The sequence below is a fragment of the Papio anubis genome, chromosome 3, assembly GCF_008728515.1.
Source record: "Papio anubis isolate 15944 chromosome 3, Panubis1.0, whole genome shotgun sequence".
Classification (NCBI taxonomy): Eukaryota; Metazoa; Chordata; class Mammalia; order Primates; family Cercopithecidae; genus Papio; species Papio anubis.
The window spans coordinates 44177512-44203611 of record NC_044978.1 but is presented as its reverse complement, the minus strand read 5'-3'; the positions used below and the strand labels follow the sequence as shown (position 1 = coordinate 44203611).

Genomic DNA, 26100 nt, shown 5'->3' with positions numbered 1-26100 from the left:
TTTACACAAATGATAGCATATGATAAATAGCTCTGTATGTTGGTGTTTTTTAATTTTACTTAACATATCTGGAGATTTTTTTCCATATGAATATTTATTTCATATCAATAAATTCATAATAATAACAAACACTGACATCACATTAACTATGTGCAATGCACATTCTAAACATTTTATATACGTTAAATAATCTAATATTTATTAGCTCACATAACTCGACATAAACAGCTTCCATATTTTTTAAGGTTGTATAGTCCACCACTGTCTGGAAATATCATAATTATCTCACCACACCTCTGCAGAACATTTAAGCTGTTTCCAATGTTTTGCTATCACAAATAATACTGTAAAAAATACCTATCTGTCTATATTCTTTAAATATATGTTATTTCTAGAGAACAGATTTCTAGGAATAGAATCCTGGCTCATTTGAATATTTAATTTGATAAATATTGCCAAATTGTCCTCCAAAATATTTCCTCACCAAAAATGTAAAAGAATTCCCTCTGAATGGCTAGTAAAAGTTGATATGTTCTGAAATTAATACCCTAGATTTTGATGACTTTGTATGATAAAAACTTTAAATATATATTTAATGTTTTTACATTGATTATATGTTGAAGTGATATTTTGAACATATTGAGAAAAAGAATAACTGCACTTTTATAAAATTTTTTTAATGTGGTTGCTACATAATTTTAAATTACATACGTGGTTTGTGTTACATTTCTGTTGGAAAGCACTGCTCTGCAACCATGCAAAAATGCAGTTAATCTTTTAAATATTTACTCACCTGATAGATAAAAAAATTGTATTTCACATTTATTAATATTTGTATTTTCATGCTTATTCATATCTTCAATAAACTTTGGTCTTTTAATTATTCACAACACTTTTTACTATTACAGATCTTTTCTTTCTTCTTTTTGAGACAGGGTCTTGCTCTGACACACAGGCTGGAATGCAGTAGCACCATCAAAACTCACTGCAGCCATGACCTGCTGGGTTTACGCAATCCTCCCACCTCAGTCATCTGGGTAGCTGGGACCACAGGCATGTGCCACCACACTCAGTCACTATTATGGATATTAACACTATGTCTGTTCCACATAATCCAAACATGAATGGATGTGTATCTTAACTTTGCATCTGCTGCCTTTATTGCGCATACTAGTGGATAAAAGAAGTTTATCCAGAGAAAATGAGTTTTGCATTGAATTTCAAAGTACTAGTTAGCTAGATAAAGAGGTAGAATGGTAAGATTCAAGGGCATTCAGCAAAGAGATAAGCATGTAATGTCACGAATCAAGAAAAATAGCATATATGGAAAACAGTGGGTCCTTTGAGAGCTAAGGCTATACACTGGTGTGAAGCAGGAAATGAGCCAGACATATGAAAGGAGCCAGATCACACAGACCAGGGGTGTTTAATCTTTTGGCTTCCCTGGGCCACACTGGAAGAAGAACTCTCTTGGGCCACACATAAAATACACTAACACTAACAATAGCAGATGAGCTAAAAAAAAAAAAAAAAAAAAGAATTCATAATATTTTAAGAGAGTTTACTAATTTGGTCCACATTCAAAGCCGTCCTGGGCCATGTACATCGATAAAATGTAAAAATTGGGCTATTACTTGTTCCATAACTCTTAAATATGCACTGTCCAACATGGTAGCCACTAGCCACATGTGGCTATTTGAAATATAACAAATCCAAATTGAGATGTGCTATAAGCGTAAAATACACGCTGATTTGAAGATTAGGACAAAATGTAAAATACATCATTAGTAATAATATTTCAGTTATACTAGATTAAAAAATATTATTACAATTAATTTCACCTATTTTTTAGCCCTTTTAAACGTAGCTACTATAAAATTCCACATGAAACTTGTATATATATTTCACATTACATGTTCTATTGGACAGTGATGCTTCAAATCATGCTTCGTTCTTTATACAATATTGCTAAAGCTAATCCAGAATACTGAGTTATGCAAGTTACAAGATAAAAAGCTGTTTTGCCAGCCTGTGCAACATAGTGAGACACTGTCTATACAAAAAATAAAAAACTTAGTCAGGTGTGATGGCACTCATGTGACTGAGGCAGGGGGATCACTTGAGTCCTGGAGTTCAAGGCTGTAGTGAGCCATGACTGTACCACTGCACTCTAGCCTGGGCAACAGTGCGAGAACCCGACCAAAAAAAAAAAAAAAAACTTTTACCTCCAATATAAAGAGTTACAGATCTTAACTCTCTTTTTCTTTTTAGTACTGGTTTATTAGTTCCCTAATAAAGGACAACTAAATCACAATTCTTCCTTAAAAGCTCCACAGTTTAATGTTCTATTGATTAAAATGGTTTTTTTTTCCCACTGATTTTATTTTAGCTACCTCAGCCAGGTTTTTTTTCTCCTTCATTTCACAACTTTATTATGCATGTGCTCAAAGAGGTTCATAAAACAGTATTTGTTCTTTAAATGCTAAAAACATTAAACAAAAATCTGAATAATTTATTCAGGATAAGCGATGTCCTATAATTCAAAACTGATCATTTAAAATTTGTCTCTAAGTTACTGCTTAGAAAGTATCATAGTACAACTAAGCAGGTCTAATATCTTCAAGTACTGATTAGTCTAAATCTTTATGCCTAAAATACTAAGTATGATCACCAACTTTTTCTTCCTCGATATGCCTTACAAACAGAACCTCTTACAAACATCTGCTTATGTGCCAATGCCATGTCTCAACCTCTTTTCCAAAGCTTCCCACTCAGTATTGCATCTGAATTCTTTTTTTTTTTTTTTTTTAAGATGGAGTCTAGCTCTGTCACCCAGACTGCAGTGCAGTGGCATGATCTCGGCTCACTGCAACCTCCACCTCCTGGGTTCAAGCAATTCCCAGAAGAGACTGTTGCAGGTAGCTGAAGCTCACCTTTGCAAGGGGGCAGAGCTTCAAAAAATAAAAGTCTAAAATATGAAGGTCGCAAGAGTGAAGACTTGCTCAGCCTCCCCCAGAGTAGCTGGGATTACAGGCACCGGCCAACACACCCTGCTAATTTTTGTATTTTTAGTGCAGATGGGGTTTCACCATGTTGGCCAGGCTGGTCTCAAACTTCTGACCTCAAGTGATCCACCCGCCTCAGTCTCCCAAAGTGTTGGGATTACAGGCATGAGTCATTGTGTCTGGCCCTGAACTGTTTTAAATTTAAACAAAAGAACTAAAACAAAGACATATCAATGATAACTACTTTAACAGGTATCAGGAAAATCCACACAAATAACAATATTACACAGAAAAAAAAACTGTTATATGATGTACTGGTTCTCTAATGCAGTGGTTCGTACAGTGTCGTTCCTAGACCAACAGCATCGTTATCACCTGGGAACTTGTAAGGAATTCTAGATATACATCAGAAACTTTGAGAGCTCAGCCCTTTTGAGAGTTTATGTCTTAATAAATCCTCTAGGTGATTCTGATGCATGCTAAAATGTTAGAATTACTCTTCAAAGGCAAGGTTTCTCAATCATGGCACTACTGATATTTTGGACTGAATAATTCTTTGTTTGGTACAGGGGGTGTCCTGTGCATTGAAAGGTATTTAGCTGTATCCCTGGGCTCTACCCACTAGATGCCAATAGAACACTCCCCCAACTCCCCAACTCCCCCCACCCTTATGTCCCCAGTTATCACAACAATCAAAAATATCTCCAGACTTTGTACCCTGGAGGGTAAAAGCATCCCAAGCATCCCCTGGTGAGAACAGTTGCCCTAAAGAAAAGAAAATCAGTATTCATCTATGGTTACTGTTATTGTTTGGTAAATATTAATGCTTCTCTCCCCACTCTTCATGGGAGGGATATGATTCTGCACTCCAGTCAATATTGGGGCTAAATTATGACTTACTTCAGTCAATACACTGTGACACAAGCAGAGGTTGTAAATGTGCTTGCAAAGTCTGGCCTGGTCTTCTGAATGCTCTGCACTCCACTAAGAGAATATGCCTGGACAAATGGAGCAGATCTGAACCTGACTGACAGCCTAAAGCCAAGCCATCACCAAAGCACAAAGTAAATTCGGTTGATCATGCCACTGAGAGACTAGGGTTGTTTGTTAAGCAGCATTAGTGCAGTGAGAGCACTAATACAACACCACTAGAGATATATTTGAGCAGCCCAGCTTAGACTGCCTTTATGAATCAAACAGTCACTTTCCTTTCAAGCATATCTATTAACACAACTACTTTCACATTCGCTAAGGGGCTTTTTTTCCTTTTTTTTTTTTTTTTTTTTTTGAGACAGGGTCTCGCTCTGTTGCCCTGGCTGGAGTACAGTAGTACGATCACAGCTCACTGCAGCCTCAACCTCCTCTGCTAGGGGGCTATTTTAACTGAGGCAAATGTCTTAACTCTGAAGACCTAAAGATAGATAACAAATGGTCTCTGTAGAGAAGTTCATCTATATCCTGCACTAGACCTACACTGTGGCTATATACATTTAAACTAAGTAAAATTAAAAATTTGGTTCCTCAGTAACAGTAGTAACATTTGACGTGTTCAATAGTTTCATGTAGCTAATGGTTACCTCATTGCATGGTGCACTAAGTTCTAATGGACAGCACTGATAGATTTAAGCAGATAAATTATAATATGAAGTATTAGAGCCACAATAAAGAGATGAGGCCAGGTGCAATGGTTCATGCCTATAATCCCAGCATTTTGGGAGGCTGAGGCGGACAGATCACTTGAGGTCAAGAGTTTGAGACCAGCCTGGCCAACATGGTGAAACCCTGTCTCCACCAAAAATATAAAAAATTAGCTGGGTGTGGTGGTACACACCTGTAATTTTAGCTACCTGGGAGGCTAAGGCAGGAGAATCACTTGAACCTTGGAGGTGGAGGTTGCAGTGAGCAGAGATCGCACCACTGCACTCCAGCATGGGTGACAGAGGGAGACTCCATCTCAAAGAACAAAAATAAAAGAGAGATGAAGAATTAACTAAATTCCTGAAACACTTGTTTCCTCTTGACTTCTATCCATGATTTCCCACTCTCCTGGTTTTCCTCCTAGTTCGCTAGCCACTTCTTAGTATCCCTTGTTGACACCTCTTCCACTATTCTGCCAGATCTCTTTATCTTGAAGTGTCCCAAAGCTTTATTCTTTCCTCTAAATTCTCTCCCTCGGTGAGTTAGTCCAGTTCCCTCAGAATATCATCGGCACACTGATGACCTTCAAATTTATATCTCCAACCCAGAACTTCAAGCAGAGTTCCCAGCTTCTACAGTCAATTGCTTACTAAACACTTCAACTAGAAAAATAATTAGGCATCTCAAAATTAACATATATAAATCAAATTATTTATTTTTTGACCCAATATCTATTTACTCTCTCCTCTCCCTCCTTCTTTTTCAACTCAGGAAACAGTATGAGTTGTTCTGCCAGAAAGGTCACTCTGAAGGTTTCCTCCAATGAATCATAACTATTCCACCTCTAAAAATATATCCCAAAGCCATCATTTCTTTCCATTTAAGTCTAGTCCAAATAAACATCATCTCTAACATAAATTACTATAATATCATTTCCTCCATTGGTCTCCACCATTATGCCACTACCAACATTATCCATAGTGGACACACTGACTTTTTTAAAATTCTGTATCAGATCATCTTCCTCTTCTGCTTAACACCTCCAGTGGTTTCCCTTTGTAGTTAATATCAATACTCTTTTTCAGGGCCTACAAGAGTTCATATAATCTGGCCCATATCTAATTACATTTCCAATCTAATCTACCATTTCTCCTCCTTACTCACTACTCTCCAACCCCTATAGCCTTCTTTCTGAATCTCTAAAATGTCAAATCAACTAACTTAGAGCCTTTGAACTAACTTCCTGGTGTCAAGAAACTTCTTCTCTGAAATCTTTGCACAATAAATTCTTCTTAACATTCATGTCTCTGTGCAAATTTCACTTATAAAAGAGGCCTCCCATAATCCCACAATCTAATGTAGCCTCCCACTTAAAAGTTATTTTCTATTATACTGTTGTCTTATTTTCCGCAAACCAAATATCACTATTCAACTCAGAAATCCTTTAACTTGAAGGCCCATAATTGTCAGTTATAGCATGAACTTCAGTAAAAATTTAGTGAGTTTTTAAGAAAAATGGAACTTACAATATCCCATTATCCTTCTCAAAATTAACTCACTCTCTTCATAAAAACCAGGGAACAAATAGCATATAAGTCCTGTAAGATGTTCACAAAATACAGCCATACTGAATCCCTTATTTGTATCAAATATAGTTAAGCATAGCAGATGTACCTATTTTTCCCCTAAATTTGTTTTTCAACATTGGATGAATTTGGTGCTTATGAAATGATTAAATTATTTTAAAAGACCCTATTATGTGGTAGCAGTCATAACACAAATTTGTTCTTTTGGTTTTCCAGTCTCTTAGGCAGAGACTTAACAACTGTGCTGAATTGTAAGATTGTTTTGTGGTGTGTGTTCAACTAAGCTGAATCTACTAAATACATTCCAACTTTAATCAGAATGAAATATTGAACCATTATTTCCAAAGATACAAAAAGATTTCTGCAAAGCCATGTGCCACCTACCATCCTGTAGCAGGCAAGTAAATTTGTACCTCCCAAAGGCTGATATTAACATTTTGAAAATTTCTTAAAATTCTCCTTTATATCACTTCCTATCTGCTTTTATTGCATGTCTCCTGATTTCCTTTATACCTCTAATCTTGCCTCACTTCAATCTATCCTCCACACTTCTCAAATATGAATGAACACTGATTGTTTTACTCCATTACTTACCTTTTCAACTGCTCATATTATCTATACAGTAAAGTATGAACTGTTTAATAAAGCCCTCTATAATCAGGCATCTACCTAACTATATAGCTTCACATATGCCATTCCCCTATGTTCTAGTCTCATTTAATAAAAGAAATTCATTGAATAAGCCATGTTTTGTTTAAGCTGTATACCTCTGCACATATTATCATTTCTTGGCATCCAACAAGGATTGGTACCAGGACTTCTGAGGTTAACAAAATCCATTGATGCACAAGTCCCTCATTTAAAATGGCTCCTCTTGTATACTTTAAATCATCTCTAGATTACTTATAATACCTAATATAATGTAAATATGTAAAAAGTTGTACTGTGTTGTTTTTCTATTTGTGTTATTTTTGTTGTTGTATTGTTATTTTTTGTGTGTTTTTTCCAACTATTTTCAATCTTCAGTTAGTTGAATCCATGAAATTAGAACCTACAGATATGGAAGGCTAACTGTCCCATTTCCCTTGCTTTTATCTCCTTAGTGAAATCTTATTCTTGCTTCATCATACAGAATAAGCTTCATCTCCATGAAGACTTCCATGATCCTTTCAAGCAAAGTAAATCACTTTCTTATTTGGGCTACTTCTACACTGAGCCCATACTTAGTGAAAAGCAGTATTGTGTAGTGGAGTCTGTCTTGAATTCCAGAATTTCCTGCTTATCATGTGATCTTTGTCAAACTACTTAATCTTTCTGTACTAGACTTTCCTCATTTGGAAAATGGTAAATAAATAGTACAACTTCACTGGGTGCAGTGGCTCATGCCTATAATCCCAGCACTTTGGGAGGCCGAGGTGGGTGGATCACAAGGTCAGGAGATCATCCTGGCTAACACAGTGAAACCCCATCTCTACTAAAAATACAAAAAATTAGCGACAGCGGGGTGGCGGGCGCCTGTAGTCCCAGCTACTTGGGATGCTGAGGCAGGAGAATGGCATGAACCTGGGAGGCGGAGCTTGCAGTTAACCGACATCATGCTACTGTACTCCAGCCTGGGTGACAGAGCGAGACTCCATCTCAAAAAAAAAAAAAAAAAGAAATAGTACAACTTCATATAACTTTTGAAAACTTTACTGAGATAATTGGTTATTTTATGCATGTAAAGTTCTTAGAACAGAACCTATCACTTAGTAAGCACTAAATCAAAGTTATTAATTATTACATTGTATAGTAATAGTTTAAAGCTATACTTCCTCCACTAAATTGTGAAGTCCTTGACAGTAAGGGATTGTGTCTTTTTTGTCTTTCAATCTCTAACAAATTTGAGTTACAAATCTCAGCACCATCTGCTGACTTAAACTGAAAAATATCTGACCCTAGAGAAGCAAAGATCGAGTAACCACTTTCTCATGCAGCTTCCTGTTTATAAAGAGTAGTCATTCTTAATATGTGAAGTGCTAATCATATAATGATATTTCACTGATGGACTCAAAGCTCAAAGTCACGTGAAGTAAGACATATGACATTGTACTAATAAACTTCATGAATTTCATACTCAACACATTTTTAAGTGATCCTGCCACTCCTGTAGTAGCAGTAACTATCTCTTCTGCACCTCCAAGATGTCAAAGCAGTGGGGCATCTTCAGGGAACTGGTGACATGTATTGCTCTCTTCAAACCAGTGACTGGTGCCATATTGTGTTAGTAATGAGGTATGAATCAGTGCTAGTTTACCAAAGAAGGTAAACTTTACCAAAGGAGTTCAACTAGCACTGATTCGTATCTCATTACTGACACAATATGGCCCCAGTCTAGTTATACTATTACATCAAACAGTGAAAGATGTTCAATTTAAGCATATTTATAGGAATATTTGATACGATAATGGATATTAAGGAATTCCAAAGCAACCTAAAAGGAAGCTGGAAAAGCTTTTAAAAAATGTGGGGAGGGGAAAATCACTCTACAGTATTCCATAGTGTATATGTACCACATTTTTTTTATTCAGTCTTTTGGGCATTTGGGTTGATTCCACATCTTTGCTATTGTGAATAGTACTGCAATGAACATACATGTGCATGTATCTTTGTAATATAATAATTTATATTCTTTTGGGTATATACCCAGTAATGGGATTGCTGAGTCAAATGGTATTTCTGGTTCTACATCTTTGAGGACTCGCCACACTGTCTTCCACAATGGCTGAACCAATTTACATTCCCACCAACAGTGTAAACACGTGGAGTACTATCCAGCCACAAAAAGGAATGAGATAATGTCCTTTGCAGGGACATGGATGGAGCTGGAAGCCATTATCCTCAGCAAACTAACACAGGAATAGAAAACCAAACATCACATGTTCTCCCTTATAAGTGGGAGCTAAACAATGAGAACACATGGACACAGGGAGGGGAACATCACACACCACAGCCTGTCAGGATGGGGTTGGGGGAGGGAGAGCATTAGGAAAAATAGCTAATGCATGCTGGGCTTAATACCTAGGTGATAAGTTGATAGGTGCAGCAAATCACCATGGGGCACATTTACCTATGTCACAAATCCGTACATCCTATACATGTACCCCAGAACTTAAGCTTAAAATTTAAATTTAAAAAAATCAGTTCCCTCCAAACAACAAGAAAAAGCTGGATAAACTACAAACTCCTACAAGACAGCCTGAAATCCAAGAATGGGGCAGCCCCCATTCCCAGGAGAAAAAAGATTAGAGATTGTCCCAACTGTGGTAGAGCATAGGAGGAAGGAACAGAGACCAAATAAACACATAAGAAGAAATCAGGTATAACTTTCATCATTTGACAAAGACCAAATGCAGGCCAGCATAACAATACAGCAACACTGATAGCCCCAAACACAAGGCGAATTCACACTGACTCTCAGACTCTTTTGCAAGGGTGCTCACTTTACACATAAAGATTGGGAGAGGGCAAGAGACTAAAGAGCCTAAGTCAGTGGTACAGGTACAGAGGAGGCGACTGACCACCACTGAAGGAAAGCAAAAAGTTCTACCCTCCTTCCAAACCCTTCTCTCCCACAGAACAAAGGACTTAAGCTGCTGTAGGAGGAGAATCAACCCTGTTGGCTCCAGGACACAAATAAACATCCATCCTTGCTGAAAGATGAGTAAAAGAAAAAACCCTCTACACCTGAGAGAGGGGCAAACAACAGTTCTTTCTCAAAGTGAGGCAGAAAACTCTCTTCCACAAAAGACCAACCACAGATACAAGGCTGTCATGAATAGGAGGGGCAAAATTGCTGAGGCCAGGCACATACGGCCTACCTAAGACTGCTGCTGCACTAGGAAAACAGAGAACTACCCTGCCTCTCATACCCTGAACTGAGTAACAAAACACAGTATTCTACAGCTGTACGTAGGGCAGGAGCATAGCGAGAGGCACCTCTGTAGCACAAGTGTGCGCCAGAGCACAGGAAAACTGGAGTGGAACTATTACACAGAAAAATAAGAAAATGTCTCTGGCACAATGGTCCCACAATAAGCACAGGGCATCTTTAGAGGAATTTGAAGCCTGTGAGACACTGAAGGTAACCATAGTAAAACAAAACTCAAACTCAGCTCAATTCCTAACTAATGCAAATACCACAATAAAGGACAAATGATAGAAAAAAGGCATCCATTTCAAGGTGTAAATACTATTTATCTCAGTATCTACTAATCTGCACATAAAAAAAAGACAAACAAAAAGAAAAACAGAATTATCATAAATAGAAACAGACCCAGAGATGACCCAGTTGTTGGAACTATCAGACAAGAATCTTAAATAACGATAACTATAACTAAGATGTTTAAAAAAAAAAAAAAAACCTAGAAAGGTAGATGAACTGTGTTAACATACAGGAATTTCAACAGAGATGAAAAGAGTCAAACGGAAGAGCTACAAATAAAAAATATAGTATCACAGATGAAAAATTTCTTAGGCAGAATTATCAGTATATTCAATAAAGCCAAAGAGAAATGCAGCAGATTTGAAAACAGGCCAATGGAGTACCCAAAAGCTGTGGGATAATACCAAATGGTCTAGCATACGTATAATTAGATTCCCAGATTCTAATAGAGAAGGAATAGGACAAAAGAAATAATTGAAGAAATAATAGACACAATGTCTTTTACAACCTAGTCTCAAAAGTCATATACCATCAGTTTTGCCTTCCCAGAGACCAATCCTGATACAATCTGGAAGAGGTCCACAGAAAGGCATGAATAACGGAAGGCAAGAATAACTGGGGACCATTCTGAAAGCTAGCTACTACAAATCTGGTGAATGGATGAACAAACGGGTACACCCATATGGTGGAACAGTAATCAACAATAAAAAGGAACAAACTACAGATATATGCAACAGCAAAACTCACAAGTGAATTATATTAAATGAAAGATGCTAGAACCAATAAGCTACATACAATATGATTACATTTATACTGGCATTCTGGGAAATGTGAAACCAAACGGACCCAAAACAGATTAGAGGTGTCAGGGGCTTGGAAAGGCCCAGAAGACTGACCATAAAGAGACATGAGGGAATTTTGTGGGATGATGGCAATGTTATATATTTTATTATAATGCTGCTTATATGACTGTACATGTCTCTAAAATTCATACAACTGTACACCTAAAAAGGACAAGTTTTAGAGTATGTAAATTATACCTCAATAAAGTACTCATAAAAAGCGAGAAAAGGGAATCTTGAGGGGAAACAGAAGAGGCTTGGTTGCGAGGATGGATACAGCAGTCATAATGTGTAAAAAAAGTTTCTGAAAGAAAGACGACTACTAAACTAATAACATTATAAAGTTCCTCAAGCTAAAGAAATTTCTCCAAGCTTGAGTCTGCAGATGAAAACTGCCTATCAAATTATGGGTTACAACGGTGAGAAAAGATATTCTGGCAAATGCCATGAACTCAACAATAAAGAGAAAAACCTTAGATGCTTCCAGAAAAAAACAAGTTACTTAGGAAAAAAAAAACAGAGGTAGGCATAGGCCTTTCTACCCACAACATGCCAAAAGAAGATAGTGAAATAGCATTCATAAATTTTTGAGAGAAAAGGACAGCCACCCAAGAATTCTATCCCAATGAAGACTAAAAGGAAAGTATTCTGACATATGTTATCACTCACTTATCCAATTGAGAGAAATGCCAAAAAAAAAAAAAAAAAAAAACACTAAATAACAACTGAATCATAGCAGAGAGAGAGGAGGAAAAGAGGAGATCTTATGACATATGTAGTTAAATCTAACAAGGGATTAGTAAAGAAATTGGACAGAGATATAAGATTAAAAAAAAAAACAAAATCCAGTGCATCAGAATTAAAATAAAGCATCTAAACAAAAGGAATATTAAAATCAGACCAGTGTACTGTAGTATCTTTATCTGCAGTTTCACTTTCCGCAGTTTCAGTTACCCTTGGTCAATCATGGTTCAAAACATTAAAAGGAAAATTCCAGAATAATTGGTAAGTTTTAAACTGTGCACTAAGCAGTGTGAAGCAATTTCTCACCATCCTGCTCCATCCCACCTAAGACATAAATCATGACTTTGTCCAGCATATCCACCCCTTTGTCCAGCATATCTACCACTTTGTCCAGCATATCCACACTGTATATACTACTTGACCATTAGTCATCAACATCATCTGCTCCTGACATCCAATCATCAATATCATCATGGCTTGATGATCCAGAATCATCAGAAGCAAATGCTCCTCCTTCTGAAGTATTGTCAGAAGGTTCATAGTAGCCTAACGCTACATCACAACACCTATATTATTCACCTTGCTCACTCCCATCACAAAGACATTTTACTTCTCACCTCATCACAGGAGGAAGGGTACAATACAATACAATATATTGAGAGCAAGAGACCACTTTCACAAAACTTTTATTACTTTATTACTTCTATTGTTATAACTGTTCTATTTTGTTATTAGTTATTACTGTTAATCTCTTACTGTGCCTAATTTAAAAATTACTCTTTATCACAGATATTTATGTATAGGAAAAAACACAGTATTAATATAGAAAGGGTTCAGTACTATCCATGGTTTTAGGCATGCACTAGGAGTCCTGGAATGTATCCCCTGGGATAAGGGGAGATGATTGTACAAGGAAACTGCAAGTGACTATTTCCAACAGCTTTTTTGTTTGTTTTTACCTGGTTTGCAAGATGAGAGTGACCAAACAGCTTGTGACCCAATTTCCCGTACTGTTCCAGTCCTTTCCAACTGCTTAGGGTCAGCACCAGGAGGTGTCTTGTTTGGTGTGGTCATTTTTAAAATACTCTATGCAGAAAAAAAGAATGCACATATTATATCAGGAATTGGGCATCTTTCTACATAAAGGTTTTTATCAATAAAAACTTAATGGAACTCATATACCCTGATATTAATCATTTATTCTGAAGAATGCAGTTAATATAATTAAATTACTGTAATTTAAATCTCAGGGGCTAGGCATGGTGGCTCATACCTGTAATTCCAACACTTTGGGAGGCTGAGACAGGAGGATCATGTGAGCCCAGGAGTTAAAGACCAGCCTGGGCAACATGGCAAGATCCCACCTCTATTTTTAAATAAATAAAAATCTTAGGAATTCAGGTTTTGTTTCATATGACCAGATATGCAAAGCAGTGAGTTATAGTAGTCAAAAGAGCACAGAATCAAAGTTTTGGCTTCAGTATCTCCTTTAATTAGCCTAGACTTTGAGTAGGTCTGGGTTTTATTTCCTCTCCTATCAAAGAGGTTCACTTGATGATTTTTAACTCTACAATGCTATGCAGTTCTATACTTCTATGACTGAAAATTCAAATGACTTTTAGCCCTAGAAAAGTCAGACTGAAATACTCTTATTCTAGGAATATATAAATATTGATCCTCATTTTATTTACTTAATTACTTTTTTTTAGAGACAGGATCTAGCTATGCTACCCAGGCTGGTCTTGAACACCTTGCTTCAAGCCATCCTCCCATCTCAGCCTCCCAAGTAGCTGGGACTACAGATGTGATCCCACCGCCCCGCTAAGATCCTCATTTTAAATATTCATTGAGTGATGCAGAGAACAGTCATACCTGCCCTCTAACTGTCAAAGTTTTATTTAACGCCCAGCCCGGTGGCTAACACCTGTAATCCCAGCAGGTTGGAGGCCAAGGCAGGTGGATTGCTTGAGCCCAGGAGTTCGAGACCAGCCTGGGCAATATGGTGAAACCTTGTCTCTAAAAAAATTCCAAAATATCAGCCTGGTGTGGCGGCACACACCTGTAGTCCCAGAGGGGCTGAGGCAGGAGGATCACCTGAGCCCGGAGGCGGAGGTTGCAGTGAGCCGAGATCGTGCCACTGCACTCCAGCCTGGGTAACAGAGCAAGGCTCTGTCCCAAAAAAAAAAAAAAGAAAAAGAAAAAGAAAAAATGTTAAAAGTTCACTTACATATGCTCTTACCACAGAAGATAAGGTCAAGAAAATGGCTTCAAGATTTTGAAGTGAATAAGTGGCCCATTCTAAAAAGGATGACCTCATCTTTCACATCTTTTGTTAATTTTAGTAAGTCTACTCATACGTGAAAAAAACACTTCAATATTGTATCGTGAACAATATGTAAAACTGCTTTGGTAGCGCAGTCACTGCTACTGAACATTGTTATATACGCTATTCAAAATAGGTGCAATAGTTCTGACACCTCCCATCGTATCCGAAGTTGTTCTCTAATCGGCAAACAAGCATTTGATACTAAATAACGGCAGAGACAACGGACTGTAAACGTTGGCAAGGCCTGAGGCTTAAATGCTCAATAAGTAATTTACTGAATGAATAAATAGATGAATAGGTTCTCAGTCATGAACTAGTTATTTGTCACTTGCCTGCAAGTTAGGTGAGATCTAGGGCGAGACTATCTAACCTGCAATGATCATTACTAACTGAATATCCTCTCATCTAAAAAAAGAAAGAAAGAAAGCCCATCTTTAGGGCAGATTTCAACTGCCGGACTTGGGACTGGACGCCACCAAGTGGATAAAATACGGAGCTCGGAAAAGATTGGATTCCTGGCCTTGAACTGACCACACAGATGAGAGGGAGTTGAGGCCTAGGAGAGCGCGCAACAGCAAGCCGTGTCGGGACCATACTCTGTTGGTCCTATGACACCTCTAGCGTGCTAGAATAACTAAGGCTCCACTCCTGACCCACGGGCCTTGAGGAAAGCGTGAACATAAAAAAAGATTGAAACCGGGGAGGCGAATGCATCTGTGTACGCTAGGACCACGCTTGACGTCGGAGAAAAGCTCACACACTCACAGTTTCCAGACCCGGGTCCTTGCCGAAACTAGGTTCTCAGGACCCCCAGCCGCTCCGTGCCACTCCCACTCGGCCTCCTCGAACAGCCTGGCTTTGCCAGCAGCGTTGAACAAGGTCGCAGCACAATGACGTCATCTCTCCCTACCTACCTCCAGGGTTCCGCCTCACGCTCTATGTCGCGCGCGCGCACTACGTCCCATGGCTTGCGCGAGCGGCGGCTGGGCACCGCCATTTTGGCCGGTGGCCGTGAGAACACGCTGTGTGGCTGAAAAGTGAAGGCAAGAGCAGATTTGGCCTCTGTGCTCCCCTCCGGAAGGGGATCGTTGTCTCCAGGTAAGTGAATAGCCCAGAGAGGTTTGACTGTTAGCTACCATCTGTCAGGTTGCAAAGACTGTAGGGACGTTCTCCGAGAGCCTTTGGTTAGGCCTTAGGTGGCGGAGACAGCAGCAGCGCGTGGCAGCGGTTCCTGCGGGACAGCTGGAAGTGCCGGAGCGCGGGCGACGCCGAGACCTTGGGGGTGCCTCAGTCTTCCCGTCCAGCCGACCCGGCTGTCGCCGCTGTTGCCTGCCACGCCCGCCAGGGACTTAGAGAATGGACCTAGATGCCGTAGTCTCCACTCCCCCTTTACCCCACTCCCGCCGTGGAGCTAACCCTGCTGGAGAGGAAGTCACCTTTAGAACTTAGAGCACCCTCTGTACCCACAACACCCTCTATTACCCCCACACTCCTCCAGCACCCTAAAATGGATATATTGTCACATGTGCATATTTGGTTGTGGGAAGTCGTGGCTTCCACGTTTTGGTGAGTGGAATGAGTCATGGCATCTTGCCGCCATGAAGTCGAATACTCCCTGTCCACTCCCAGGGTTTATAGAAATGATGCCCACATGTCGCTCTGCTTTTCTCAGAACAGCGTGTACGCAGCTATGACTGGGGTTGTCCCAAGTAGTTTCCCAGTAGAAATCCTATAGTTTTTTTGGTACGCTTTTATACTACTCGGCACTTTCTCCCCTTATCCATTTTTCCCTTTATTGTGTCTAATACTCATTGAGATCAAGGTTGATGTCTTTACTCAGAATACCTTTATTATCTCTTCAGGGGTTCGTACATTGTAGACGTTTAATACGTAATGTGAATGAATGACAGCCAAAGCCGAATTCCCACCTCCCATTAACTACATCAGCTTATTTTCCCTTTTTTGATGGTAAAATTCTCTAAGAGGAAGAACTGTCCAATTAACATGTTTTATCTTTTTTTACTCTTTCCCAACAGGACTGCTAACTAGTCATTTATGATAGTGGCATTTATGTTGCAGTAGTTTGTCCCATATTCTGAGAATATTCATTGTATACCAGCCACCTGACAATAATGCTTTGTTAGTGTAACCAAAGGCTCAGAACCTGTATTTGAACCAAAAGCTGTATTTGAACCAAAAGCTGTTTGGAGTTTGTGAGCTTTGTAAAACCTTAGTTCTCCCCTATTTTAAAAAAGGGAGTTTTTGTGTTTGTTTGTTTGGAAAAGCATTTAACAATTGGGAGGGAGGGGGAGAAAACAATATTAAGTTAGAGTTCCTTCTAAATGTCTTAAACTTAAAACTCTTTGAAATCAGAGCCGTGTACCTCTCCTAACTTACACGTGTTTTATAAGACTAATAAACTACCATAAGCATGGGTTAGACTTTGAAATGCTTTTACACAGTATTACAATTACTTTGGCTTTAGACTGTAAATGTTTCCAAGTATGCCTCACTTCCTTTTTTCCTCTCAGCTGGAAGAATGACACTGAGGGTCATTGTTCTAGTGTCAATTTTGAACAATTTTGTCTTCGAATCTGAAATATCCTCAAATACTTCTTTGTTTACAGGAGCCTGTTAACTGTAATCTTCTTCTCCAAGCTTTACTGTGCCTTACTTTTCTATTGAAAAAGAAGTAGAGAATCCCCTTGCCCCAGTTATTGAAACTGATACAGAAATTGAATTAAAAGTGTTTACACAGTTAATTAACAGTTCTACAAAGAATCCATGTTCATTTTTCTTAAATGCATTACAATTTATCACTATTTTTTTATAAATCAGTTTATTAACCACTTCTGGTATGTTTTTATTCTTCTGTAAAAATCAAGCCAGGGTGGTGGCATGCACCTGTAGTCTCAGCTATTCGGGAGGCTAAAGCAGGACGATCCCTTGAGCCAAGGAGTCCCAGTCTGTAGTGTCCTGTGATCAGTCCATTCAGCCTGGACACCATAGCAAGATCCCTATGTTTTTTTTTAAATTGTCTTTTACAGTCTTTTGGTTTTTAAAATAGTTTGAAAAATATTTTAGTAGTTTAACGAAATAAAGTTTAAGCAATTTCGTGATGAAAGATTTATCCCCTGGAGGCGAATTCATTATGCTCTTTCACTGAGTAATTTGTAGAAAGGCATTCAGTATTTAAATTAGAATGCATGGTGTCCAGTTTTAATAGCTTACTAAAGAATCTTCATTTCCTAGGAAGTTGTCATTTCCCCAATAAGAGCTTTTTTGTGACAATTCAAGTCATCTAATTTCTTCCTCTTCTAATCTTTACAAGACCTGGACCAGTTTTTGGAGGAATAGAGTCAACCTGTTTATTGGAATAACCCTGTGTTTATTACGTGAACGTTTAGTCTCCTTTTGAATGGTTTGGTTTTTTTTTTCAGTATGTAGTTTAGTGGACAACTGTCACTATAAAATATTGGTAACTTGCAAGATTTCTAAAGTTATAACCTATGGGAAAATTATTTACTATATTTAAATTCATATTCTCATTCATTTAGCAGAAATGTTTGATCTCCTGTGTGCTAGGCACAGGTTCAGCCACTGGAATGAACAAAAAGTCCTACCCTCATGATGGATGGAGTACATTCTACTTGGGGAGGGGAAAAATGTGTGTGTTTGTAGAGGGACAGAATATACATGCACACATGCACAATAGATGTGTGCATATACACCAGATATATATGGAATATATAGTGTGTCATATAGTTGAGCTGGGGAGAAAAAGCAAGAAAGAAGGATGAAGAAGCAGTTGAGTGTATTTTTTGGTAGTGTAGTTAGAGAAGACTTACTGAGAAATAGTAAAGATTGAAAGGAGTAAGCCATGTACCTCTCTAGGGGTAATAGCATTACAGGCAGAAAGTGCCAAGATCCTGAAGTAAGAACATGCCTGTCATGTGCTAGGAGCAACAAAGAGCCAAGGTAGCTGGAGCCATACTACAAGAGCTAGAGTAGTTGGAGATGAGATCAGAAAGTTAACAGAGGCTGATCAGTGCTTCATTGATTATTTTCAGGACTTTGGCATTTACTCAGATTGAGAATGAAGCCATTGTAGGATTTTAATTAGAGGAGTGACATAATCTAGCTTACTCTTTAAAAGGCTTACTCTGGTTCCTGTGTTGAGAATGAACTGTTGGATTAGAGTAGAAAGAGATGAGGGTAAAAGCAAAGAGATCTGTTAGGAAGCTATTTGAGTAATGCTGGTAAGAGATGATAATGATAGCTTACACCAAACTCGGGAGAAGAGATCAGATTCTGAATGTTTTATAGCTTCAACGGGATTTGCTATTATTAGGTGGAAAAGAAATATGACTTCAAGGATTTGGGCCTGAGCAAATGGAAGACAGGAGTTGCCATCTAACAAAATAGGCAAGACTGCTGAAATTTTGGTGAGGATTTCAGGAGCTTATTTGGGAGATTCCTCTTAAGCCTACCAGAGATGTTAAGTGGGCAGGAAGGGTTCAAGAGAGGTATCCTGACTAAAGATAGAAATTTGGAAATTTGCAATATATAAATGGAATTTAAACCTGTGAGACTAGAATAGAACACCTTGGGGAATAAGTATATGTGGAAAAAAATGACCAAGTCTTAGAGCTCTCTCAGCATTTAGAAGCCTGGGAGATGAAGATGAGTGACCAGGAAAGTAGTAGGAAAACTGGATTAGTGTTGTATCCAAAAACCAAGTTAAAGGGTTTTTATCTAGTAGGAAAAGTGTTTATTTGTGTCAAATGCAATTGATTGGTCAGGTGAATTAAGGTCTGGTAAACATTTGTTTTAGCCATGTGAAGAACAATGATGGCTCAACAAGTTGTTTTGATGAAGTGATGGGCTCTAGAGCCTAGAATGGATTCCAGAGAGCATGTAGCAAGAAATTTGAGACATTGAGTATAAGCAACTCTTTGAAATAGTCTTGAAGAAAGAGAGATAAAACAATGGGAGACCATGGAGTCAGATAATAGAATGCTTGAATGCTGATAAGAATTAGCCAGTGGAGAGAATAATTGCTGAAGTTAAAGACAGAAGGGAGAATTGTTGGGACATTCTTATGGACTGTCTTCTAGTGTACAAATGGTCTTAGCTAGGGAAATACATATGGTGTGATTGCTGGTTGGCATAAGGGTCCATTTGAGATGATGAATTTAAAGGGAGACTAGTCAGCAGGCTTTGTGTTTTTTTTCCCTACCCATTTTCAGCTCTGTGTGTGCAGGTGAAGAGTCTAATTTAACCAAGATTGTGATTAAGGGTATTGTAGCTGGGTAAGAAGGAAAATAAAAACACCAAGAGCTGAGGGACAGTGGAAATACGATAGAATCAAGAGATAATGAAAGGTTTGGAGAATGGAGGAATCAGGGTTGATGGATTGTTGTGTAGTAGAGGGTGAACTGAAAAATAAAGAGTGGCGGTTGGAGAATGGAGTTTTTGAAGTTGAGGTTATAGAAGGATTGCAATTACCAGTAATAATAAGGTCTACGATGTAACCAGAAAAAAATGAATGGCTGTGGCAGGGTAGAAGACAAGCTGTTTGAGGAGAGGGGTTAATAAATGAGAGGACAGGAGGGTCATCTGTGAGCATATTGAAATCACCAAGAACTATGTCAAGTGTTGTAAAAGAGTGTGTGAAAGTTGACAAGAGGGGCTGAAATCTTCAAAGAATGAAAGGGAGTGATCTGGTGGTCACTACTAACTAAAGCAGTTAGATAATAGAGACATAAAACTTTTTAGGGAGGAGGGAGAGATAATAGTCTAGGACAGCATTGAGGAGCAAGATCTCTTATCCCCGTCCAAGCCTAATGATATTGATGGGTGTGAAAAGACTTGAGATGTCTACAAAGGGAAGCAGTCTATCAAAAAAAGAAAAAAAATCAAGATTGATTATCACAGTAAGAAAAAGACATGATGTCTTTCTAAATGGATAGTCTTGGTTTCAGATTCGTTCATTACATATTGGAATAAACTTCAGTATTAAGGTACTTTTTGTAATTTTTTACTTTAATCACCATTCTAAGGAAATTAATTTCTGCACCACTAAGCCCAACATTGTAAAAGATTTTTAAGTTCACTTTGATGTTAATGCTATGTAATTGATTAAATTGGAAAATCAAGACTTCTAAAAGCTTTAAAAGTGAGCATAGTATATACATATAGTTACTTGGTCTCCTTTTAATTTCATTGCTATTATAATTATTTGCCATTTCTGTCAGTGTCATTATAGTCAGATATATACAACGTGAAGTAATGCTTAGTTTGGGAGAAGAGCTTGTGGGATTTCCCCCATCCTGCTTCCCCTTTTTCAGTTTTCCTGGCTATTAATACTTCTTTTTCCATTAGAGCTTTAGATTTGCTTTGTCTGGGTTGGTTTTTTTTTTTTATTTTTTTGTTTTTGTTTTTTTGAGACAGGATCTCACTGTCTCATCCAGGCTGGAGTACAGTGGCATGATCTCAGCTCACTGTAACCTCCACCTCCTAGGCTCAGGTAATCCTCCCACCTCAACCTCCAGAATAGCTGGGACCACAGGCACACACCACCACATGTATGGGGTTCTTTTGTCTGTTTTTTCACATGAGATTGAATTAAATATATAAATTCAGGAAGGGTGTAAATCTGTGATATTAACTATTTATTGTAAAAACTGAGATAGCATGTCATTTGTTCAGGTCATGTATGTCATTCAGTGTTGTTTTAAAGTTTTCTTGTGTATATATCTTGTTGAGTATATTCTTAGAGATTTTCTTTTTGTCGCTATTGTAAATGGCATTTTTTTCTTATGTAAATCTGATTAAAGTATATATGTAAAATTTGATTTTCCCAACCTTACTAGATTATAGATTATTTTATAATTTTTACTGTCAAAATTTATATTTTTTTGCAGATAATCATTTCATCTCCATATAATGATCATTTATGTTTTCCTGTCTTTCATGTATGCAAATTAGTTCCCTTAACTAATTGTATCGAATTTGTTATTTTTTCTTTCATAGAAGAGCTGGATATTCTTTCGCACAGTTATGGCAGACAAATTAACGAGAATTGCTATTGTCAACCATGACAAATGTAAACCTAAGAAATGCCGACAGGAATGCAAAAAGAGTTGTCCTGTAGTTCGAATGGGTAAGCTGTTCTGTGGATCATTTAAGTATAAAAGAAAACCGTGAAAGAAATCAACTGGTTTGATAGTTCTTTACGGGCATTAGCATATACTTTGTGTTCACCATTAGTTTCATAAACTGTGAAGACAAGAAAACTAGTTTGTTCTAAATTTATTTTATTGCTTTGTGACTAAAGGATCCTATTTTTAAAAGAAAGACCAAATTGTAGAATAATACATCAGTATTTAAAAGTGTATTGGATGTGAACTCAAAGCAGAGTTCAGCTTACTGATCTTGAAATCTACAAAATCTTATAATTACTTTAATATTATATATAGTAATTAATTGTAATTTAATGGAAGATGGCTTACAATAAACTTTGACAGTATTTTCATATTTAAAAAATGAACAAAGAGCTTAATAAGAATGACTATTCATAAGGTTTAGCTATACTTTGAAGGTTAGATAAATTTCCAGCAATTCAGTTGAAAAATTATTGGTCATCCTTAAGGGCTATGTTAAGTAATTGTAAATGTACGAATGAGGCCTAGAATTACTGAATCTTAAAATTACTGAAACTTAGAAACTTTAGTTGTCATCTGTTATTGTCTCCTTTGCTATTTAGAAATTCCATTATCCCTAATATCATGTTTAATTTTAGCTGTATATTGGATGACTGCATACCTTTTTGGAGTTTTACTGATCTGGCTACAGTAGTTCATTCTTTTCATGGTCTGCCTTACCATTTTCAAGGCATATTTTGTTTTTTGAATTTAAAATTTAGGTTAATCAGCTTAAAAATATTTCAGGATATTCATATTTTTACTAGCATATTTTCTTCCCCAGTAGTAAATTAAGTAAAATAAATATATTTTAAAGTCATCTCCCTGTTATCAAACAAGGATATTCATATAAGTGATTACAAATCTGTCCCCACAAAGCACTGATTTAAGGCATTATCTCAAATGTATTTCTTTGCGTGGCCTTTGTTTTTGAAAATCTGCTTCTGTATGGAAATTTAGAACCAGCATTGCCTAAATAACAGTATTCGGAAAATTAGAAGATAAAGGGAAATGGCTTAATTATATCTTTTCCTTTACCAGGAAAATTATGCATAGAGGTTACACCCCAGAGCAAAATAGCATGGATTTCCGAAACTCTTTGTATTGGTTGTGGTATCTGTATTAAGGTAAGTAATATTTTATTTACTGGATCAAATGTGTAACCTAAAACTGAAATCTGAAAATTCTGGGTACTATGCTATTAACTCCTTTAAGTGAGGCAAAGTATAAAGCAAATGAATAGAGAATATAAGTTTAGGAAAGTGTTATTCTAATATCAGTGACATTGTTGCTTTTTTAAATTAATTAAAGCACCCCTTTTAAAAGTTACTCTTGCTATACTCTATAAAGCCATTTCCAGCCAAAATTTCTTTTTTTCACCTCTTTATAAGGACATTACCATCACATTACATGTTTCTTCTAAGTCCGTATTGAATTTTAAATTCACACCTTTTAAACAGAAATGCATACAGCCAAAAACTTTAAAATTTAGCCTAATTCTTAAGTGTTTCTTCTGTTGTATTACACATGCTTCTATTGAATTTTCCCAATAGTGTAATACTTAAAATAGCTCAATTATTAATAGTTTTTGTTGCCTTGAATAGTTTGATTAGGCTTTTGACTCTTGAATGGTAAATTTCCAACTTTAGTTCAGAAAAGAAATTTGGGAGCTAATGTGTAACATACTTAATTTAGATCTTTCTGTTTGTAGATATTATGAAAAGGAGCTTCACCAGAGTTCAGATACCATGCTGTTGTTCAAGTAAATCGTGTATATTTCACATTGGTTTCTGAATCCTTGTTTATCCAGAAAGATTTTGTGGATACCTGTAACATTTTCACTTGCTTTGAAAATATAAACAGGAAGCATTCCTTCCAGCAAATATTTACTAATCTCTTCTTGGATACCTGCCTGTACCCTGGGTGCTGGGAATCTGGTTTTGAGCACTAGAGTATCTATTCTCTTTCTTCGCTGCTGTAAGAAAATTAGATTAATTTAAAATTTAAAATTTGGATGTACTCTTGAGTGACTCAAAACATACTAATGAGATGATTCTCTGAGAGTGGGGAAGTAATGTATAATTCCTGAACACTAAGATATTATAATGCACCTCATATATAAACAGTGGATATTTTTTTCCTTGTAGAATTAAAGAAGTTTAAATCACTTGCAGCATATAAGCATTCTATGTATATTTACAAGAAGAGGATAATGGAGGTAACTCCACTGGTAGAAAAATATAATTTGTAAAAACTTAATAGTTTTGGTTAGAGGGCCTCTTTATTTCTTTATTATTTTTTCTTTCTTTATTTCTTTATTAGAAAACAAGAGTAATTCTCTGTTTTTGTAACATATAAAATGGAAATTCCCTGGAATCTCTAAACATAGAAACGTTGAATTGGTCCTCTGAGCTCATTGAACATGTCTGCTGAGCAGATCTTTAATAATATGAGGTTATAATCTTTGCATGTACCTCTGTAGTTGCCTGTACTTATGAGAAATTTTTCTACCCACGTTACCTTTCTTAAATGACTTTCCTGTTTTTGTCATTCTTGTTCCTTGGACAGTCACCTTACGGTCAAATGTTATTTGAATAAGCCTATGTGTTTTGTTTTGTCGTGTTGTGTTTTGTTTTTTAATGTGAATTGACTTCAAGAATTCAAGTATGTTTTTCATATAGGATAGATAAAAGTCATAATGGAAAGACATTAATCCCTGGTCTGTGCAAATGTGCTAGCTATTGGTGGGATGGAAATAGCCCAAAAAAGGATAAGATCCGTGACCTCAAACGACTTTACAAGGTATAATAGGAAGCATACAAGGGCAGTAATAATTGAAGGAAACAGAGGGAGAACATCTGTTTTGGAAAGAATATGAAGTCATATATTCAGTGACTTTTTTGTTGACTTGCCTCTTAGCCTCCCCTTATCTAATATGTTTTAACAAAACCAAACGAAAAGCCTCAAGTTCTACAAGGTTTTTCAATAAGTATTAAGCACTCTTTAAATGTATAGGATTATGCCCATCACTAAAGGGAATATCAAGTTATAGTTGACCCGTGAAATCACAGGTTCAAACTGTACAGATCTACATACATATGGATTTTTTCCCCCCAACCAAATGCCAATTGGAAATAGAGTATTTGCAGGATGCAAAACCATTTTAGAAAGGGCTGACTTTTTCTTTTACTCAGGTTCTGCAGGACTGATTGCAGGACTTGAGTATGTGCCAATTTTGGTGTACTCGGCAGTCCTGGAACAATTTTCCCCACATACACTGAGAGACAATTGATACGATTCTAACGTTCAAGGAACCTTTTATTTTTAAGTAAATAGTAAAAGGAAGTGTAACAGTATTTCACATATTTATGAAAGTCCTCATGTTTAGAAGATTGCTTATAAAAATATTTTTAATCCATTTTAGTTATGTGTATATGTCTACAAATTAATAAAAAAATTAATTCTTTAAATAACAGAAATGCCCCTTTGGCGCCTTATCAATTGTCAATCTACCAAGCAACCTGGAAAAAGAAACCACACATCGATATTGTGCCAATGCCTTCAAACTTCACAGGTATATTTTCACATCAAGATTCCTCTTCTGTCGAGTTAAGCATAAAATACATTTGGGATTTTAAGAGAAATGCAGAAGTTGAGAGAAATGCTATTAACTAGTCACTAAAGGAAAATACAATATTATAACATCATGCAGAATCATACTGTATATGTCTGTGGTTCATTCTGGCTAACATTGCAATTATCCATGGGACTTTCTAAAGCTACTAATGCCCAGCTTTCAGCCCAGTTTAATTACATTGTCAGGTCTGGACCTTAGTTTACTGAAAAAGTCCCAGGTGACTCTAATATACAACTGGGACTGAGAGTCACTGTTGTTCCTAGTACCCTTATACCCAGAATAACTTTTAAAGGAACTTGCCTTTGATTTTGTTTATCCATTAATTTGATGAGCTACAGAGAATATCACTTTGAATTTGGACAAAATAATAATACAAGTCACAAATTCTTAGTTTGGGATTTTTATCTGCTGAACACTAATACTTTGAATCTAGGAGTCTAGATTTTACTAATAAAAAAGTATTTCTCAACCTGCCAGCTTTAAGGAGCGTACTGCAGCAGGGAGAATGAAGTGGAATATTTCTGGTTGATGTGGCACTTCTCTCCTTAGTAAGTAAATGGCAGGCCAGAGAAGAAAGACATTGTGAGGGTGCACCTGCTATGTAATTTTTACCAAAGCATTTTGTTAAACATTAAAACTGAGCCTTACATGTAAAGAGGAAATTTACTTTAGGATGAACTTTGAAAACTGAATAAATAAAACTTGGAATAATGTTGTTTATGGATGCATTTCTAACAATTAACAGCGTAAGTTAATCTTGGCTGTTTTTTTTCTAATAGCCAATAATATCTGGTATATGTTTCTTAACTTATTAATGGATGTATGTGAAGTGCAAGTGCATTAAAATATATCATTCTGATGTTATGTGGCTTTTTCTATGTAAGTCTGAGTTGTTTTATTATTTTTGTATACT

The 26100-nt window shown here is 36.9% G+C and overlaps 2 protein-coding genes across 6 annotated transcripts in view; one reads left to right on the top strand and one right to left on the bottom strand.

Annotated features, from left to right (window-relative positions):
* Positions 1-15225, bottom strand: part of ANAPC10 (anaphase promoting complex subunit 10) — a 120434-nt gene extending 105209 nt beyond the window's left edge. For 3 of the 4 annotated variants that reach the window (XM_021938831.2, XM_009207639.4, XM_017959085.3), the window contains exons 1-2: positions 15111-15225; positions 12979-13105 (exon numbers count right to left, since the gene is read on the bottom strand). In XM_021938831.2, coding sequence (XP_021794523.1) covers positions 12979-13093 — 115 coding nt within the window. In that variant the 5' untranslated portion in view covers positions 13094-13105; positions 15111-15225. The remainder of the gene's footprint in view (positions 1-12978; positions 13106-15110) is intronic. The other variant, XM_003899230.3, reaches the window with a different exon arrangement.
* A 48-nt stretch (positions 15226-15273) lies between these two features.
* Positions 15274-26100, top strand: part of ABCE1 (ATP binding cassette subfamily E member 1) — a 31603-nt gene continuing 20776 nt past the window's right edge. The window contains exons 1-4 of one of the 2 annotated variants that reach the window (XM_009207640.3): positions 15274-15443; positions 21381-21510; positions 22592-22677; positions 25027-25124. In XM_009207640.3, coding sequence (XP_009205904.1) covers positions 21408-21510; positions 22592-22677; positions 25027-25124 — 287 coding nt within the window. In that variant the 5' untranslated portion in view covers positions 15274-15443; positions 21381-21407. Of the gene's footprint in view, positions 15444-21380; positions 21511-22591; positions 22678-23329; positions 23769-25026; positions 25125-26100 lie in introns of those variants that run through there. The other variant, XM_009207642.4, reaches the window with a different exon arrangement.